This window comes from Zootoca vivipara, chromosome Z1 (genome assembly GCF_965207765.1).
Source record: "Zootoca vivipara chromosome Z1, rZooViv2.hap1.1, whole genome shotgun sequence".
Lineage (NCBI taxonomy): Eukaryota > Metazoa > Chordata > Lepidosauria > Squamata > Lacertidae > Zootoca > Zootoca vivipara.
In genome coordinates, this window is record NC_142583.1 from 65,700,817 (window position 1) to 65,718,434 (window position 17,618).

A 17,618-nucleotide genomic window follows, 5' to 3' on the forward strand; every position below is an offset into this window, starting at 1 on the left:
TATACTGCTTTGGCTTTTTACGTTGCAGTATTACAAGGCTGTAAGACGTGGGTGGCGCTGTGGGTTAAACCACAGAGCCTATGGCTTGCCGATCAGAAGGTCGGCGGTTTGAATGCCCGCGACAGGGTGAGCTCCCATTGCTCGGTCCCAGCTCCTGCCCACCTAGTGGTTTGAAAGCACGTCAAAGTGCAAGTAGATAAATAGGTATCGCTTTGGTGGGAAGGTAAACGGCGTTTCCGTGTGCTGCTCTGGTTTGCCAGAAGTGGCTTGGTCATGCTGGCCACATGACCTGGAAGCTATTCGCTGGCTCCCTCGGCCAATAGAGCACCGCAACCCCAGAGTCGTCTGCAACTGGACCTAATGGTCAGGGGTCCCTTTACCTTTACCTATTACAAGGCTGGCTTTGGCTCAGAAACCACATAGTCTTTGATACCATTTTGCTGCAGGATGAGAAGTAGGCGAGATAAGAGGTGAGGGGAAGAAAACCACCACCGCTTTAAAAATCCATTTATTTCAGTTCTATCCTCATAGATCAACAGCAAAACATTTTATTTCGGGGGGGGGGCACAATAAAAAAAATCATCAATTCATCAACTTCTGATTCCGCTTCCCAATCATTTTGCAAGAGCAGGAATAAGGCACAAGTAAGCTGAAATGTTTTTGGTCTTATTTTGGGTGTACCGGTAAGTCCAGTGCAATTATTAAGGGCTTTATACACTGGGAGGTGGGGGCTGCTGGTGTACAAAAGAAAGAGATGTGCAAAGTGGGAATTTTCCTCTACAGCATCTTTCTAAAGTGTCCCATGCAAAGTGGGAAAAAACAGTTTTTGGGGCAGTGCACCGTTTGGCTCCTTAGGGGCCCCAGCAAATGCTCAGTCCTATCATCATCGCCTGAAGTTCCAGCAAAGGTCTCTGCATTTTTGTGCCTTCAGAGCATCGTCTGCTGAAAATCATATGAAGGCGAAACTCTAATAATGCTCCACTGTGTTGGAGTTCTCTTTCGGTATGGCCAGTGCTCCTCTGTGTATGAGGGAGGAATGATTTCAGGTTCTATAGAGTCAACCTCACCCAGCGAGTGACCCTTTAACTCACAAATATCGAACAGGACAACACAGGCTGTTATTGCAGCAGACACATTATCTTCAGCAACGGGGAGTTTGCATTTGAGACAACATCAGCATCCCTTAAAGCAACCAAATCGTGCATCTCTTAAAACCGTGGCTGAATAGCATTGGGGGGGGGCACTCTATGATTTCATCGACCCCTTCTTCCGTGAGGTATTTGTTTGCCATGAATTGGTAGACAGCAGGGGGTTCCAAGCACAAATACCCACATCCATTTCTTGGCAAGGTGCAGTTTACAGAAATGAAGGCATCGCGGTTTCCGCCACTCCTGCTAACTGCCAGACTGATAAAAAAGTTTACACTGTGGTCTGTTCCTTGTGATGGGAACGGAATGATCGTTTTTCCTATTAGCATGTTGATCTGATTTGATAGCATAAACCTCGATATGGGTCCCATCTACCACGCCAATGTAATGGGGGGGAGCCCGTTTTCACACACACACACAAATTGCTCCATGATCTGCACAAAGACCAGAATAAAAAAAGAAAGAAAAATAAAATCAGTCTCCCAGTTGTGGGATGTGATCCATGAGAGGCAGTCAAGTACAACATTCCTTGTAATACTAGAGAGAGAGTAGTCTTTCCCATTGGGCTTAGTGGCACATTGGGCCAGGGCGCTGGCCTCCCAAGGGCACCCCGAGTGGGGGAGCTGCGCTGCTTTGCCGGCGGCCTCCCCTTTCCCTGCACGCCCGCCAGCTGCACCCCGTCAACCATATCAGAGCCGCTCGGGATAAGCGACTGGGGCAGAAACGCCGCTGGCCCCGACCCCTCACGCACGCCCGACCCTCTCCACTGGTGAGGGTCCCTTCCCGCTCTGCCGCCCTGTGTTACTCACACGATCCACATGCCGGCGATGCTGAAGGCGGGCAAGGCGATAGGCAGGATCGCCCAAGCGGGCATTTTGGGGCGGAAGCGTGCCCGACAAGGGGAGCTCGCCTGCCCGCCCAGCCAGTGTCCGGTGGGTGCCAGGAGGGAGTCGGCAGCAGCACACCTGGCGCCGGCCCTTACGAAGGCCCTCGGCCCCTTGCGCAGCGGACTGACTGAAGCGCGGGATGACGACAACAGCGCCAAAGTCGGCAGGGCTTTGGCCCAGCGGCGGCAGCCAAAGCGCAGCTTCCCGCCCCCCAAGGAGGAGGAGCGAGGCCGGCATGGGACGGGTCTCTGCTCAACCTTTTTCTCTGCATACCTGCACGCCATATGGTTGATGGGGTGCAGCTAGCAGGCATGCAGGAGGGAAAGGGGAGGCCGCCGGCAAAGCCGCACAGCTCCCCCACTTGCTGGGCACCCCTCAGCACCCAGGCGCACCACGCCAGTAAACCCAATGGGAAGGACGGCTCTGGGCGTGACCTAACCTGTCCAGGTAACAAAAGGACGAGTCAAGCAGCACCCTTCTTTCTTTTTTTACTTCCTTCTTCGTTTAACCAGCTTTTAGCTAGGACTGCTCTGGGATTATTCCCTCATATGGGGTAGATCCACATGTACATATTTGTAACTAAGTCTGCCTTCAGGAATCCAACTGTGAACTGATGTGAGTAAACTTCCTTTATTGACTCTGAATAAGATTGTCACATCTTTATTCTTTTAGGAGGGATGCAAGGGAACTTACCAGGAATGTACAATCTGAGACAGACTGAATTGTATAATAGTGAAAGGCTCACACGAGCCTGCAACCAGCTATCTGCTGTGCATGTAAAAGGGGGAATGTAACTCTATTAAGTAAAGGAACTTGCTAGCACAAGTTAGGAAGGATATTACTAAACAATATATATATCCTTTCCTGCCACCCTGAACATTCCCACACCAGCTTCACAAACTGGCTCAGTAGCAGATGTCTGATAGCAAACCAAAACTCCAGGACCACATTCGCCACGGTGGATATCCCAACATCAAACTGAGCAGCCACTTCTCTCTAGCAGGGCACATTGGACAGCCACAAAATGCCTGGGTTTCCCCCCTGCAGATATACCGGTAGCTTCCTGCATTGCTGAAGCTGATATCAAAGAAGGTCTGATCTCAAAGAGAGCAGCTCATTCAGAGGTTTTAAATTCAGCATTCATCAACCCACAGTAACATGACAAAGTTCTCTTATCAGGCAGAGCCTGCTGGATAAACACATCAGCCTCTTTCAACAACACCCTATTTTAATGTTCAATACCCTGGGCAACTGTGAGACTTGCTCACTTTTGGCCGATTTTCTAAGTCAAGCCAAACAAAACAAAACAAACAAAAAAAATAAGAGGGCAGGAACTGTCACAGAAGCAGTCAGACAAGAGTTTCCCCTTTCTTTCCTTTTCCAGTTGGAGTAAGTCGCTACTACTGGGGGCATAAAATAAGCTGGCGTTTCCAGGAAAATAAGAAAATGAGAGGCTTTTAATACCAAGCATTGTGGCCAGCACAAAGCAGTTAAATGCCAGGAACGGCAAGCAGGAATGTTGGAAAATTCCTCTAAAAACAGAAACGGGAGCAGAGATTGCCACTGGCTGCTTATTTGCTCCATGTCTGGAACTAAAATCAATCCATAATCAGAATTTTCTGGTGTCGTTGCTTACAGTGTGCAAATTATATGTCATTAGTTACGTCCCACCCGCTTAATTTGCATTGTTTCCTTGGCACTGAAATGGATGGGGTGCAATAACGTAATTGATATAGGAATTTGGGGGGGGGGGGTTGTAGTTTGGCCACAGCGGACAGCAAGACAGATCCTGTGGGCTTTGGCAGAAGAAGTGCTGCAAAATATAAACAGTATTGCACGTGACGAATGCAAGGTGGAACAAGAACTGACAGCTTCTTACATCCCTAATTGCAAGCCAGAAGTGCTGGGTATTTGGATGGTTCTGAATTCCTATTCCAAATGACAACCTGCATTAAATATCAGAACTCACATGTTTTCACACCAAGTTCCTGATTCGTGTCATGTACTTGCCAGGGGTTGCAGCACTCATTACGGTGGTGTAAACTGTTCCCCTGGTAAAGAATAGGAAACGAATTGAGTCATGGTATATACCCTGTTTCCCCGAAAATAAGACACACCCATAAAATAAGCCGTAGCAGGATTTCTAAGCATTCGCGCAATATAAGCCCTACCCCGAAAATAGGACATGGTGATAGGTGCAGTTCTGGAGGGCACCGAGGAAGAGGCGAGGCTGGACACGTAATAAAAATAAGATATCCCCTGAAAATAAGCCATAGTGTGTCTTCTTGGGGAAAAATAAATATAAGACAGTCTCTTATTTTCGGGAAAACACGGTACCAGGGACGTCCAACTCCCAAGAGACTGCGATCTACTTGCATCTAAAAAACTGGCAGTGATCTACTCCTTTGGGGGGGGGGGTTGTTTCAGATCAAAGTTGTTGAGCTTTTTTAAGGAGGAAAATCCCGTTTGGGGGAGTTCAGGTCAAAGATGATCTTTTGCCACCGCAAAGGAAAGGAAGCCCGCGATCGACCGCAATCTACCAAAACCTCCTGGATATCAACCAGTTGATCGCGATCGACCTGTTGGACATCCCTGGTTTATACTGTCAAATGGCACCCCAATCCAGGCACTTGCCCAGGGTTCGATATCCTTGGAATGAGGGACAGCAGAGACTATGATGGAGAAGCTCACAGAATTAATGCCCCAAAAGGGTCTTACTTCTGCCATAGCCACTGTCTTGGATCCAGCATAAATCAGGCATGGCTCTGCCTCTCCGCTGCCCAGCCTACAGCCTGCTTCTAGAGCACACATTCCATTCTGGCTTTTGTCCTTTGAATTACCAGCAAGGTTGGGGGGGGGCACCCATTTGTCCTCTGGCACATAGCCATTTCCTTTGTTACCTTAACGACCCATACTTAAGGGACCATAATGGCCCTTGCCTGGCTAATTCAACAGTTGAGTCCTTGCTGGATCCAGGAATTAAAAGGGACACTGTTATATACAACCTCATCTGGCTTGGTGCCCTTGAAATGCTGCTGGATTGCAGCTCCCATCACCATGCTGGCTGGGGGGCTCATGTGAGTTGTAGTCCAGCAACATCTGGAGGGCGCCAGGTCAGCTAGTCCTGCCACAGAGATATTGATAGGCCAGCCTCCAGATGTTGCTGAACTACAACTCTCATGATCCCTAGCCATTAGCCATGCTTGCAAGGGCTGATGGGATTTGCAGTCCAAGAACATTTTTGGGGTGGGGTGGGCAGTGGTTCCCCATTCGAGACCTAAAGGCAGGGTGGAATCCAAACTTACTATAGAAAGAACACAAACAAAACTTACTCATTTAAGACTGGATAGACTGATAATACCTGAAAAAAAAACCAAAATGAAATGAAAGGAGTCCATTTGTTTATGTATTTAAAAGCATTTCTAAATAGCTTAACCTTTTAAAATGCTGAAGGGGGTTGCGTTTCGAGGCTCCACGTGCACCAGTGGAATTATGTAAACAGTCATACCTCATGTTGCGTCCGCTGCGGGTTGTGTTTTTCCAGGTTGGCGAACGCGGCAGACCCGGAAGTGTTTACTTCCGGGTTTCGCCGTGCGCGTATCCACAGAAGCGTTCTGCGCGCTTCGTGCATGTGCAGAAGCACTCTATCACGCTTTCAGGCATGTGCAAAAGCACCGCTTAGGTTGCGGACTTTTTGGGGTGCGAACGGCACCCCAGAACGGATTGGGTCCGCAACCCGAGGTACCACTGTATTTGAAACACAAGTGGAAAAGCCTGCAAGCACCCTGTCCCATCCAGCCTCTTTTTAAAAAGCTTTTGGGTCACTTCTGGGTTCAGTGTGATGTGCTTATACACAGTAGCTCATAAATTAAGGGTTTCCCTGTAATAACAGGGTCCAATCTTCTGGGCCATGGAAAGCCTGGGCAGAAAGAAAGGCCTTTACAAGACACACGAAGCAACTGGTAGTTCATGCATGCCAAAAGGAAGGGCCTTCCTGAGTGCAGGGGCAATGGCACCTGTATGTGTCAGGGACCGTGCTGAGGAGGGGTGCACTGAGGAGGAATGGTGGGAACCTGCCCCTCCCCCTCCCCCTGCTCCTGATCCGCATCCTGAACCTTCCCAGTAGCCAGAGGACAGTATAGATTTGGAACAGTGGTTTGCAGAGGGACATGGTTCAGAAGGCAGAAGCTGGGAAATGCTGGATGGGGAAAAGCTAGCAGAAGAAACACTAGAAGAGAGTTAACAGATTCACAGTCTCTGGGCAGCATTCATTCATTCATTCATTCATTCATTCATTCACACACACACCTATCTCCAAAGTCATTGAGAGCTCAGAAAGTGGCCAAACAGAAAGCACAGAGGGTACAAGTTCAGATTACAAGACGTAGGAGTGGCGTAGTTTAATAGGGACGGAAGGGGGTGGAGCCCTTAACTGGGAGCACTGCCATTCTGGGAGATGGGTTCTTTGTTCTCTTGCTGTGATTATTTAAGCTTCTAACTGGTAAGACTCCTTTTCCTTTGTTCTGCTTATCTACTGCCACGGGGGACAAAGCCGGTTCCCTGAAGCCTGACATTTGCAAAGGCACCCCAAGAAGTTATTGCTTGAGCCCCTAACTGAAATTAGGCATGAAAGAAGCACTGTGTTGCAGCCAATACAATATGCTGTGGTGTATGCTTGTTTGTTTGTTTGTTTGTTTGTGTGTGTGTGTGTGTGTTACCCCCAAAAGTTTCTCGTTGGCAAATGTGGCAACCCCAGAAAAATCTCAACAGAGACCTATCTTAGCATAAAGACCTCAATAAAAGCGAGTTTTGTTTTTTTTTTTAAATGGGCATGATGTAAAACAGAAGACTTACTTTGTAGAGAGACTCGAGATTAATATTTTTCTGTCCGGTGGCATTCAGCGCTTTCATGGCTTGGGTTCTGCAGAGTAAAAATAAAATGTTAGCGGATAAGTCGCAGCTGGCAAATCTCGTGGCGCAGAAAACCATATCATACCGTAGGTAAGAGGCGTCCGAGTGTTTTGGGATTCTCCTTGTCCATGCAAAAATAAAATAATAAAAGAAACAGCAGGCTGAGCAATGTGCAGTCTTGCTTTGTGAGATCAGTTGTGGTTGTCGCAGCCTGACAACCCTACCTATGCACAAAAGGGAGTTATTTCAACTGTGGTAGTATAACAAAGTATGCATGTATAGTTCCTTTTCTTCTTTCTTTAAAAGAAGATCATCTTGACACAGTTTACCTCCCAGCAAAACATACCTTCGATGATCTAGAGGAGGGGGCGTTGTCCAGTGATCGTAGTTTGTCTCTATCCGGTACCACCTACATACAATGAACATTAAAAACTTTATCACTGTATCCTTTTGCCATATGGGTATAGGGTACTTAATTTTTTAAAAAAGAGGGGGGTTAGTCCCCTCAAAAAACTTTTCAGACCTACTATCTGTAAGGTCTAGAACAGGCATAGGCAAACTCAGCTCTCCAGATTTTTTTCGGACTACAACTCCCATCATCCCTAGCTAACAGGACCGGTGGTCAGGGATGGGAATTGTAGTCTCAAAACATCTGGAGGGCCGGGTTTGCCTATGCATGGTCTAGATTAACATTCATTGGTTCAAGCCACTAAAATTAAGGACCAAGATTAAGTTAGGTCCATTAGTTTCAGCGGGTGTTCTCTGAGCAAAACCTAAGTTGATTACCACAATACTTGAGGGTGCTTTTTGTATTTTGTTAGCCAGAATACCTTTCCTGTGTTGTTTCTGCCGTATTCATGATGCAGGAATGAGAGCTGTGGTTACTGTAAGTACTGTAAAACATTTTAACTCACTAAAGGTTGTAGTCTTTTCACTCCGAGAGGGATAGAGGGGGAAGAATTGTAAGCGCTTAATACTGGGAAATTTAAAGGTGTAGCGATCTATATTCCCTGTGCTTTGCAAATACTGCATAGATTTGTGTTTTAAACTCTGTAGGGGGCTGTTTCAGCTAAAGAGTGAATCAGACCCCCAAACACTTTTTGAATTCAGGCAGTCAACTGTTTTTTCTTTGTGATTCCCCACATGTGGGGGGTGGGGCTTCACAATTACTGGCGCTCCCCAGTTATTTCCCAACACTCTGCCCTGCTCCTAAGACTCCAAGGGGCAATTATACCCCTTCATCTACAAATTCATAACTTGTTTCCTGCAAAACCCAGGGTTACAAAATTTCACGCTTACTCTCCGGTCAGAGGGTCCAAGGGCCAAATATCTACTGGACCACTTCTCCTTCTCGTAATGACTGCCCCCTCCCCAGGCTTTGTGCCCCCAATGATGAAGTAGACGTTTGCCATAATCGGTGTCTTGGACAGCATGAGAGCAGCAGCCTCAAAGTTCTCAGCTTCACTCAAAACCTGCAGCAAAGCAGAAACAAAGAGTGGGCATTTTGGACTGGGGGGTCCACACCCTGAGAGGCCTCCTGTTCTTTTAAGAGATGCGTAGAAGCAAGCTTCTCAACAGACACAGCTTTTCCCATTGTGTTGCTGTAGAGTTGGGAGAAGTCACAGGATCCCCACTTTGGGGCTGGAGCTGGCAAACCTGCAAACATTTATCACACTGTGCATTACCCCAAGGCGTTGCTGCTTATCAGAATCCTGAAAACCTGAATTCCCATTTTAAGGAAGCAAGGTTCTAGTCCTCATATTTCACAGAAACATAGAAGAGACCTCCCTGTAATGCAGGAATCTCAACTAAAGCATCCCTGACCAGGGGGGGCGGCATCCAACATCGGCTTAAAAGCCTCCAAGGAAGGAGAGTTTGCAGAGCTAAGCTGAAAAGCACTAAAGGGCAGAATGCCTGAAACAGCTGGCAAGCAAAGCACAAACAACAAATGACCCTTGCTCACTTCAAGCACATTTAGCAAGCTGAAACAAGCTTCATCAGAGGTTGCAAAGATTGTAGTTTAAGATCTGTGCTGATTTTTATGACTTCAGAGCTGAATGTCATGACATCTGAAAGAAATTTACTTTTGCTCCAACGGTTTGAGTTCTATCATAAAAACCGAGTGTTGTTGGTACAGTGGTATCTCGGGTTACAGACGCTTCAGGTTACAGACTCCGCTTACCCAGAAATAGTACCTCAGATTAAGAACTTTGCTTCAGGATGAGAACAGAAATTGTGCTCCGGCGGTGCAGCGGCAGCAGGAGGCCCCATTAGCTAAAGTGGTGCTTCAGTTTAAGAACAGTTTCAGGTTAAGAACAGACCTCCGGAACGAATTAAGTTCTTAACCTGAGGTATACCACTGTACTTGAAATGCATATTTTAAAGGACCCACCCTATTCTTGCGATTGTGGTTTCTTTTAAACTGTTTTAAACGTTGCATTTTAAAGTGTTGTGACCTCCCCTGGACCTCAGGGTGAATGACAGGTAATAAATAAAGCTGCCTTAAGTCCCTGTCAAGGAAAAAGGTGGGGTATAAAAAGATAAGATTATATCATAATAAACTAATAATAATAATAGATTTGGAGGACATCATACTGGCTTCTCCTGCTCTAGGAAAAACCCCAAAACGATACAATCTGTCACAGGAAGCACGGAAAATCTCTTAATAAATAAGAGAAATAAACTAAATGCACATTTCTCCCATTTGTAATAGCCCCCTCCACCAAAAAAACCCCACCCTTGTAAATTCTTAGATCTATTGGTCAGGAACCACTCTTACTGCACAACACAAATTACAACATTTCTGAACCTTCACAGCCCCTAGAACTATTTTACAAAACAATGTTATCTGTGCAATCATAAAAAGAGAAAAGACAAATAATATTTGGATTTTCAGCAACTTGGTGGTTAGTGAGCAATGAATCTGAAAAGAGCAAAACTTTGGCTACTTACAGTCCTGGCCAGCCAGCTGGCCGGAGAATTTCGATTCAGGAAAGCGGCGACTGCAGTCTCCCACCATGCGCTACGATCTATAAGAGCATGCAAGGGGAAGAGAAACACCTCGTGAGAATCAGCCGTCACAAACATAGGCCGTTTCCTCCTTTGGCTTAAATGCTTAAGAGCTCCCGTCCCAAATGGCCAGAATGAATATAAAAAGCATTTCTTCAAAGCGAAATAAAATCACAGAACAGACCATAGACAGAGTGGCAGTGCTTACCTGGCCTCCCTCCACCTGTGTTATGGGGGCGTATTGATAGGGAGGAAGAGTAAGGAAGTGGCAAGGTCAGCGTAGTGCAAACTTGCCAGCAGAGCCCACCTGGTGCTCCTGTCACTGCGCAAGTTGCGGGCTTTGCCCCCCCTCCTCCTGGTACATCATAGCAAAGACAGTGACAGGAGGTCAGGTAAGCTCCGTCAACCTGCCCGCTGCAGCTGGATCAGGCCCATTATCTTTGTTATAGCAATGTACTATATACATTACCCAAGTACAGTTGTATCTCGGAAGTCAAACGGAATCCGTTCTGGAAGTCTGTTCAACTTCCGAAACGTTCGACTTCCAAAGCGCAGCTTCTGATTGGCTGCAGGAAGCTCCTGCAGCCAATTGGAAGCCGCAGAAGCCCCGTTGGACATTCAGCTTCCAAAAGAATGTTTGAAAACTGGGACACTCTCTTCCGGTTTTCGATCGTTCGGGAGCTGGAACATTCGCCTCCCAAGACGTTCGGAAGCCGAGGTACAACATGCATTGCCCATGTTGTTCAGACTGCAACAGAACTGCCCATTTCTTGTCTGCAAACCTTGATCTTCATTCCTGGGGGGGGGTGGGAGCTACCCACCAGGGCCTCCTTAGCGGTGGCTCCCCATTTATGGAACTCCCAGGCAATGCCTGGTCTTTCCCCACAGTTAATATTTCCAAAAAAGAAAGCTGAAGAGGTTCCTATCTGTCCAGGTGTTTTGGCTTATGAAGTGTAAAAAGGTAAAGGTAAAGGGACCCCTGACAATTAAGTCCAGTCGCGAACGACTCTGGGTTTGCGGCGCTCATCTCACTTTATTGGCTGAGGGAGCCGGCGTACAGCTTCCGGGTCATGTGGCAAGCATGACTAAGCCGCTTCTGGCAACCAGAGCAGCGTACGGAAATGCCATTTACCTTCCTACTGGAGCAGTACCTATTTATCTACTTGCACTTTGACATGCTTTCAAACTGCTAGGTTGGCAGGAGCTGGGACCGAACAATGGGAGCTCACCCCGTCGCGGGGATTCGAACTGCTGACCTTTTGATTGACAAGCCCTAGGCTCAGTGGTTTAACCCACAGCACCACCCGCGTTGTGTATGTACTATTTTCAAAATGTGGCCAAATCGATATGTATCACGGCTGTTGCGCTGTGCTTTACTGTAATTTTGTGGTTTTAATTATGTTTTTCTCTCTTTAATGTTCTTTTAAATCTTTTTTTAAAAAAATCTACATTATGCTCAAGAATGGAGGTGAGGAGGGAATCAAAGCAGAGCTGACATGTAAAAATCCAACAAAATGGCAGCAAGATACACAATATGAACTGAAAAATATAATGGATCCTGCACATGTGGGGTTTTTTTCCCTGTAGGATGTGGCAGAAATGTGATTCTTCTGTTCAGGAAGAATGAAATTTGCTTACCTCTTGCGTCTCCAGAAAATGTAAACTTATATGGACTTTGTCCTGTCCATAAACCTACGTAACCGAAAAATGTAGTACCTCTGAATTTTACCTGAAAATAAGGAGGACACAGAATAGACTGTAGTTAACCACAACAGCTTTTAATGCAAAGCACACCCCCAAACATGATCAGGTAAGAAATTTAACTTCAAGAAAACAGACCTTTATTTGAATGTAAAGTGAGGCTCTAATACTTAAAATGCTTTAGTTCAGGATTCAGCAAGAAAAGGTTAAAATTCAATCTCTCTCATTTACTAATGTAAAAAACAATGAGGGAAGAGCTCCAAAAACAATATTATCTCTCTAGGCGTTGCCTGCATTATTTGACTTTGCTAAAACCTTGACCATTGGGCCACAGTGTTTGTGGCTTATGGGAATTGCAGCTCAACTATACCTGGGCTGAAAACATGCTCCACATTCAGAACACACCCCAAGATCCCTCACACAACTACAATTCCCAGCACGCTTAGCAAACTACAGTTCCCAGAATCCTTTGGGGGATGTAATGCACTTTAAATGTGCCAAGCATATGCAGAAGTGGAAGGTCCCCCATCTCTGCCCTAGGCATTCAGGTGTCTAAATCACACGCGTCGTCGTCACCTCCCTCCCTGGAGAATATGATGGACACTATTGCAGAATCCTGGATAATAGAGAATCTAAAAAGTAATCCGTCTACTGAAAGGACCTGGCAAAATGCATGCTTCATGTGCTTCTTGCAATAATACTTAACCACTACCAAGAGCTTTTTATACCTGCCCATTCTTTAAAAAGTCCACATTTATGGTTGTCTTCTGGAAAATGTCTAGAAACGGCGCATCCAGATTCCGGCCATGATAAATGCTCCCATTAGTGTCCTGAGCGATGATACTGGTACAGTATCTGTGGGATAAGAAAACAAGACAGTGGCGTAGAAAGAGAGGACACTCACAAACATTCACAAAAAGAACATGTTTTCCCTGACGCTTCATCTAGAAAACAAGCACAATGGAGGGCAAACAATGGTGAGAGACTGAACCAAGGAGGGGTTTCCCAAGAGGGGGAAGCTCAATTTCACACATTGATTTGGTGTAGCCAGCCAATTCTTTGGCTATGGACTTCTAGGAAGATCACTCCCCCTAATAGCGGACTTAAATGGTGAGTGCCAACAGAAATGGGGCCAAAACCAAAGGGTTGTATTAGCACTGTCATTAGAACTTGAAGGTTTGCCAAAGTACAGTATATACCTACCTACCTATGTGCACACAAGTAGCTGGGCGTGTTTAATTCTTCCCAAATATTTTTAGAAGCCAAAAAAATATTGTGACTTTTAAATGGATAATGCAATTTTATGAGTTTAGATCCACCACGCCAAAAAAACAGGTGAAGTCTCATGCAGAGACTGGTGCCAATATCTTGAGAAGCAGCTGAAGCAATGCTAAAAAAAACAGAGAAAGCCACACTAATGTGATTTTTCCGTCTGCCATATTGATTCAAAATGGTGGCCAGCATCCAACCACTGATGCAAAAGTACAGTGGTACCCCGCAAGATGAACGCCTCGCAGAACAAACAAAAAAATCACAAAACGAAAGCGTTTTGCGATTATTATTTTTTAAGACTCGCAAAACAAAGTCGTCTATGGCCGTGCTTCGTGACGGGAAGGGAAGAAGCCACCACCGCTTACCTTTAGGACTCTGCCATCGCGGCCGGGGGCGACGTCCATGGCCGCGGCTTCTGCCTCCTGCGGCGGCGCGGCGCTCATGGAGGCCTCCGTGGCTCTGGCCTTGCCCTCCTCGGCGGCCATGGCGGCCTCCGTGGCTCCTCCCCGGAGGGCTGGCAGGATCCGGCAGGAGCAGCAGCGGGGCTCGCCAGGTGGCCCTTGGCGGGAACAGTGGCGCCGCCTGAAGGAGCAGAGGCTGCAGTGGGAGGAGACCCCTGGCCCTCCTCCTGCTTCCCCCTCCCCAGAGCCTTAAAGACTTCCGGCCATGGCAGGTGAGTCAGCGCTTTTTTTTGCGCTTCTTTTTAAAATTAAATTTCAATGCATTTCTATGGGAAACCACACTTCGCAAAACGAAATTATCACAACACTTGTGGAACGACTTAATTTTGTCTTGCGAGGTACCACTGTATTTTTTTCTGCTCTGCTGTGATATTCTTTTATGTATTGTGCATTATTATTATTTTTAAAAAAAATCTTATTTCCTCACTTGAAAGGCGTTCTGAGAACAGTGGCTGAAGAGGTTGTAAAGCGTTTTTAAATTAAAAAGAAATATGAGCAAGTGTGTTTTTAAGTTTGCACAGATGGGGGGGGGGAATCCCACTTCCCTCTGGCCACACAACTGATCATTGTACTAATGTTTTCATTCATCTTTCATTGATAGATAAAACAAACAAGCAAAGATTCCTTGCACCAGCGGGCTCTTCTTCACCAACATCAAGAACACTTACGTGGTAATTTCGTAGGCCAAGTTGAGGAGCAAGCCATCCCCAACGTTCAGCCCCAGCGCTTGGCAGAGTCCCCGGATCTCGCCTGCAAACGGCTGCGGGACAAAGGATTCTATTTCTTCCGCCAGAGGCCGGATAATCACATGAACCCACTTGGGAACCACTTTGCTGGAATGCAAGACAAGAAAGCAGTACATCAAATATCTAAAGGGCTGCCGTGCCGCATGGAAGATGGAACAAGCTTGTTTTCTCCTACTCAGGATGGTAGAACCCAATGGGGCTCAGCCCCTTCGCCCCCCTCCATAGGTGGTGCGCCAGCTTCTCCTATATGGGCTACCTCTCCCGGTTGACGAGCTCCATCTACCCCTCACTTTGTGCAGAAACCGCCTTCTTGACTGTTGGACCCACTATTGGTGGGGTGTTAGGGAAGGGGCAACAGGGGTGCCAACGAATAAAATATTGGTGGGGGGAGGCAAGTAAGCCCCACCTCACACAACCACATGATGCTGTGCGCGCACACACCATCTGAATGCCCTTCCAGTAGCACCTTAGAAACCAACTAAGTTTGTCATACCTATGACAAACTTAGTTGATCTCTAAGGTGCTACTGGAAGGATTTTTTATTTTTATTTTGACTGCGTCAGACCAACACGGCTACCTACCTGTAATCTGAATGCCCATCAGCTTTGAGGGAGCTCGGCTGCCTCAAATATTTTATTGGGGGACCCAAGACCCCTTGGCCCCTAGGAGTCGGTGGAGGGTAGTTTGTCCCCCCCCCCTTGGTCCCCACCCTGCACTCTGCTCTCACCTGTGTGCCTCCTAGAAGCCGTCAGCATGCAACAGCAGCCACACCTGGGAAATTTGACTAACCAGGTGAGCAGTGCCAGATTTATGTATAGGCTAAGCAGGCTGAAGCCTAGGGCCTTAGATGCACTTTCTTCAAGAGGTAAGTTTAGGATAAAATCATTTATCCTATCTATTAGATGCACTCGGAGGCAATTTAGAGAGGAAGTACTGTGTACACAGTGATGTTGCACAATTGTTTCCCATTCTTGCTGTTCTGATAGCATCTAAGCAAGAAATTCAGCAAGGTGTTGAACTGTTGATGGAAGCAGCGCCGGATTTACGTATAAACTAAACAAGCTATAGCTTAGGGCCCCACTCTTTTGGGGGCTCCAAAAAATGTTCAAGGGAAAAAAGCCTGGAAGTACATTTCCAAAAAATAAGATAAAAAGCAAATAAAATAAAACCATACAGCAACAGTGTTTTGTGTTGTGTAGGCTCCTATGATGTAAGTAATGGGCCCCCTGCCTGCTAGCCTGCTCCCTAAAATATCACTGGTTTGCTCATTTCTATATATAGGGTGCCTACATTCTGCATGTGAAAATGGCTTTAGATATCTATTAGGTGCATAAATGACCATATACTGTAGTATTTATTCAACACAAAAAACACCAGCAATTTGTTTTTGCCAAAGGACAGCTGGACATAGAAAGGGCCCCATTACCTTCAGTAGCTTAGGGCAGGGCTGTCCAAAGTCCATTTCGGGGGCCTAATCCAGTTTAATCTGGCCCCTGTGGCAGTTTATTTCCTGGGGTAAAATCCTTTAAAAAAACCCTCAACAACTCAATCTGGGAAAAAAAAGCTCAACAATTTCAATCCTAAAAAAGCACAGCAACTTTGGTCGGCCCTCACGGCCCTTCACTTCATCAAATCTGGCCCTCTTTGAAAAAAGTTTGGACACCACTGGTTTAGGGACTCATCAAACCTTAATCCTGCCCTGCAGGTGAGGGTATCCGAAGAAGACGGGCCTCTAGAGAATTAAGTGGAGACCAAAAGTGTATCCAACGGTCAAGCACAGAACTGGATCCCGCCACCCTCTTTCAGAAGTTAATATGAACCAGGATGACAAGGAAGGAAAAAGCAGCAGAGAGATGGCCGCCTGCAGCTGCTCCCTTCCCAAAATCCCCATCCCGGTTTGCACTCACTCGATGAGCTGCACGAAAGCCTCTCGGAGGAGCGCTGGGTCGAAGTGGAGCCGCAGGACCGGCAGCCAGCGCTCCTCGGGCGGGCTGTCCAAGCTGACATTGCAAAGCAAGGGCGCGGGCACCTCGGCCCCCGCCGTCCCCTGGGGGGCAGCAGCCCCACTGCACAGCAGCAGGAGCGGAAGAGCGAAGGGGAGCCGCGCAGCCCCCCGCGGGCGCAACCCTCGCTCCATGATGCGCGCGAGCAAAAGCGGTTCTTCTAAGAAGCCCGGGCTGCGCGTGGGAGGCGAGCTTAAAATTAGGGGAGGCAACGGGGGGCGGAGCTCGAGGAGAGGAAGAAACCGCAACGAGGGACGACGCTTTGCAATGTTTAATTGCATAAGTGTTTTCGGACCTCGGGGTGTAACGAGAAAGCACGGCTTGGCTAACAGTGTTGCAATGGTTTGACCCCCCTTTTCGTTTTAAGTTTTAACAGTACGAATTCTACAAACACCTTCCATATCTCCATAGCTGCCAAGTTTTCCCTTTTATCGCGAGGAAGCCTATTCAGCATAAGGGAATTTCCCTTAAAAAAAGGGAGAACTTGGCAGCTATGCATATCTCATCAAAATCATTTCTCCTGCCTATTCCTTAATGGCACATGTTAGTTAATTCATCATTAATAGCTCTATCCCACACCTCTTTGTAGTCGGCACATTTTAAACCGCTTTTGAGTTTTTTGCACTCCCACCCGCTTTAACAGCTGCGGGGCAGGCAGTAATTCAACAGGTAAAGCTTTCCACGGCATGGTTGGTGAGCGTATCAGCGGCTCAAAGGCAGAAGGACGACCTCGCAGTGAAAAACAGGAAAGCAGAGGAGTGAGGGGGCAAGGTCTATCTGTTATCTGTTACTATTCAACGTAGGACCCAACTATTCACCATAGCTGCCAAGTTATCCCTTATTTTAAGGGATTTTCCCTTATGCTGAATAGGCTTCCTCGCGAGAAAAGGGAAAACTTGGCAGCTATGCTATTCACACACACCCCAAATATTTGATGGGGCTGCCCCACCCCCAGTGGGTGGGCATTACCATTCAAATGATATGTGTGCACCGTGTCATGTGATCGATTATGTGGGGTGGTGCTTACCTTCCCAATATTTTGTTCAAGTTTGCCCCCCTGCTATTCAGTCAGGGAGTTAAAGGTATAAGTGGCAATATTGGCACATGGGGGAAATTCCAACATTGGGGCAATATCTGAAAATGGCAGATATTTTTGTGGCATTTCTATGATTTTGTACATTGTGATTTGCCGTTATTTCTTATTGATTATAGTTTAGTAATTCTTTGTTGTAATTGTTAAGTGCAACTCTTTAATTATTATTTGCTATCTAATTTTACCGTTTACTATTATATTCTAATGGATTATTGAATATTGCTTTATTTAAGTCATTTATTTTAAAGTTCTTACGACTTTTTTTGTATTGGGTCGGATTGTTATTAGTTGCGTTAACTTTTCTGCCTATTTTGATGTTTCTCCAGCTTGTAAAGTGCCTTGTGCATAGTAATATAGAAAGGCAGAATACAAATTAAAAGGGAAATG

The 17,618-nt window shown here is 46.5% G+C and overlaps 1 protein-coding gene across 2 annotated transcripts; it reads right to left on the minus strand.

The window, feature by feature from the left end:
- Positions 1 to 498: 498 nt before the first annotated feature.
- Positions 499 to 16,529, minus strand: LOC118079082 (N-acylethanolamine-hydrolyzing acid amidase-like). 2 transcript variants are annotated; one of them, XR_015947816.1, is made up of 12 exons: positions 16,043 to 16,529; positions 14,058 to 14,222; positions 12,385 to 12,511; positions 11,594 to 11,684; positions 9,899 to 9,975; positions 8,246 to 8,418; positions 7,293 to 7,355; positions 7,032 to 7,170; positions 6,890 to 6,956; positions 5,368 to 5,396; positions 4,005 to 4,086; positions 499 to 1,582 (listed from the first exon to the last, which is right to left on the minus strand). XR_015947816.1 is itself a non-coding variant. In XM_060279121.2 (11 exons), the coding sequence occupies exons 1-10, from the start codon at positions 16,417 to 16,419 to the stop codon at positions 4,011 to 4,013; spliced, it is 1,245 nt and encodes a 414-aa protein (XP_060135104.2). In that variant the 5' UTR covers positions 16,420 to 16,529; the 3' UTR covers positions 499 to 1,582; positions 4,005 to 4,010. The 2 variants fall into 2 exon arrangements, 1 of the variants encoding a protein (XP_060135104.2); XM_060279121.2 differs by lacking the exon at positions 7,032 to 7,170.
- Between the last annotated feature and the right edge of the window lie 1,089 nt (positions 16,530 to 17,618).

Coding starts and splice junctions, on each gene's coding strand:
- LOC118079082 (XM_060279121.2), bottom strand. CDS start 16,419: ATGCAATTAAACATTGCAAAGCGTCGTCCCTCGTTGCGGTTTCTTCCT. Junction 7,356..8,245: donor TTGGACCCTCTGACCGGAGA/GTAAGCGTGAAA, acceptor CATTGTATGTAG/GTGGTACCGGATAGAGACAA. Junction 6,957..7,292: donor CCTCCTCTAGATCATCGAAG/GTATGTTTTGCT, acceptor TTTACTCTGCAG/AACCCAAGCCATGAAAGCGC.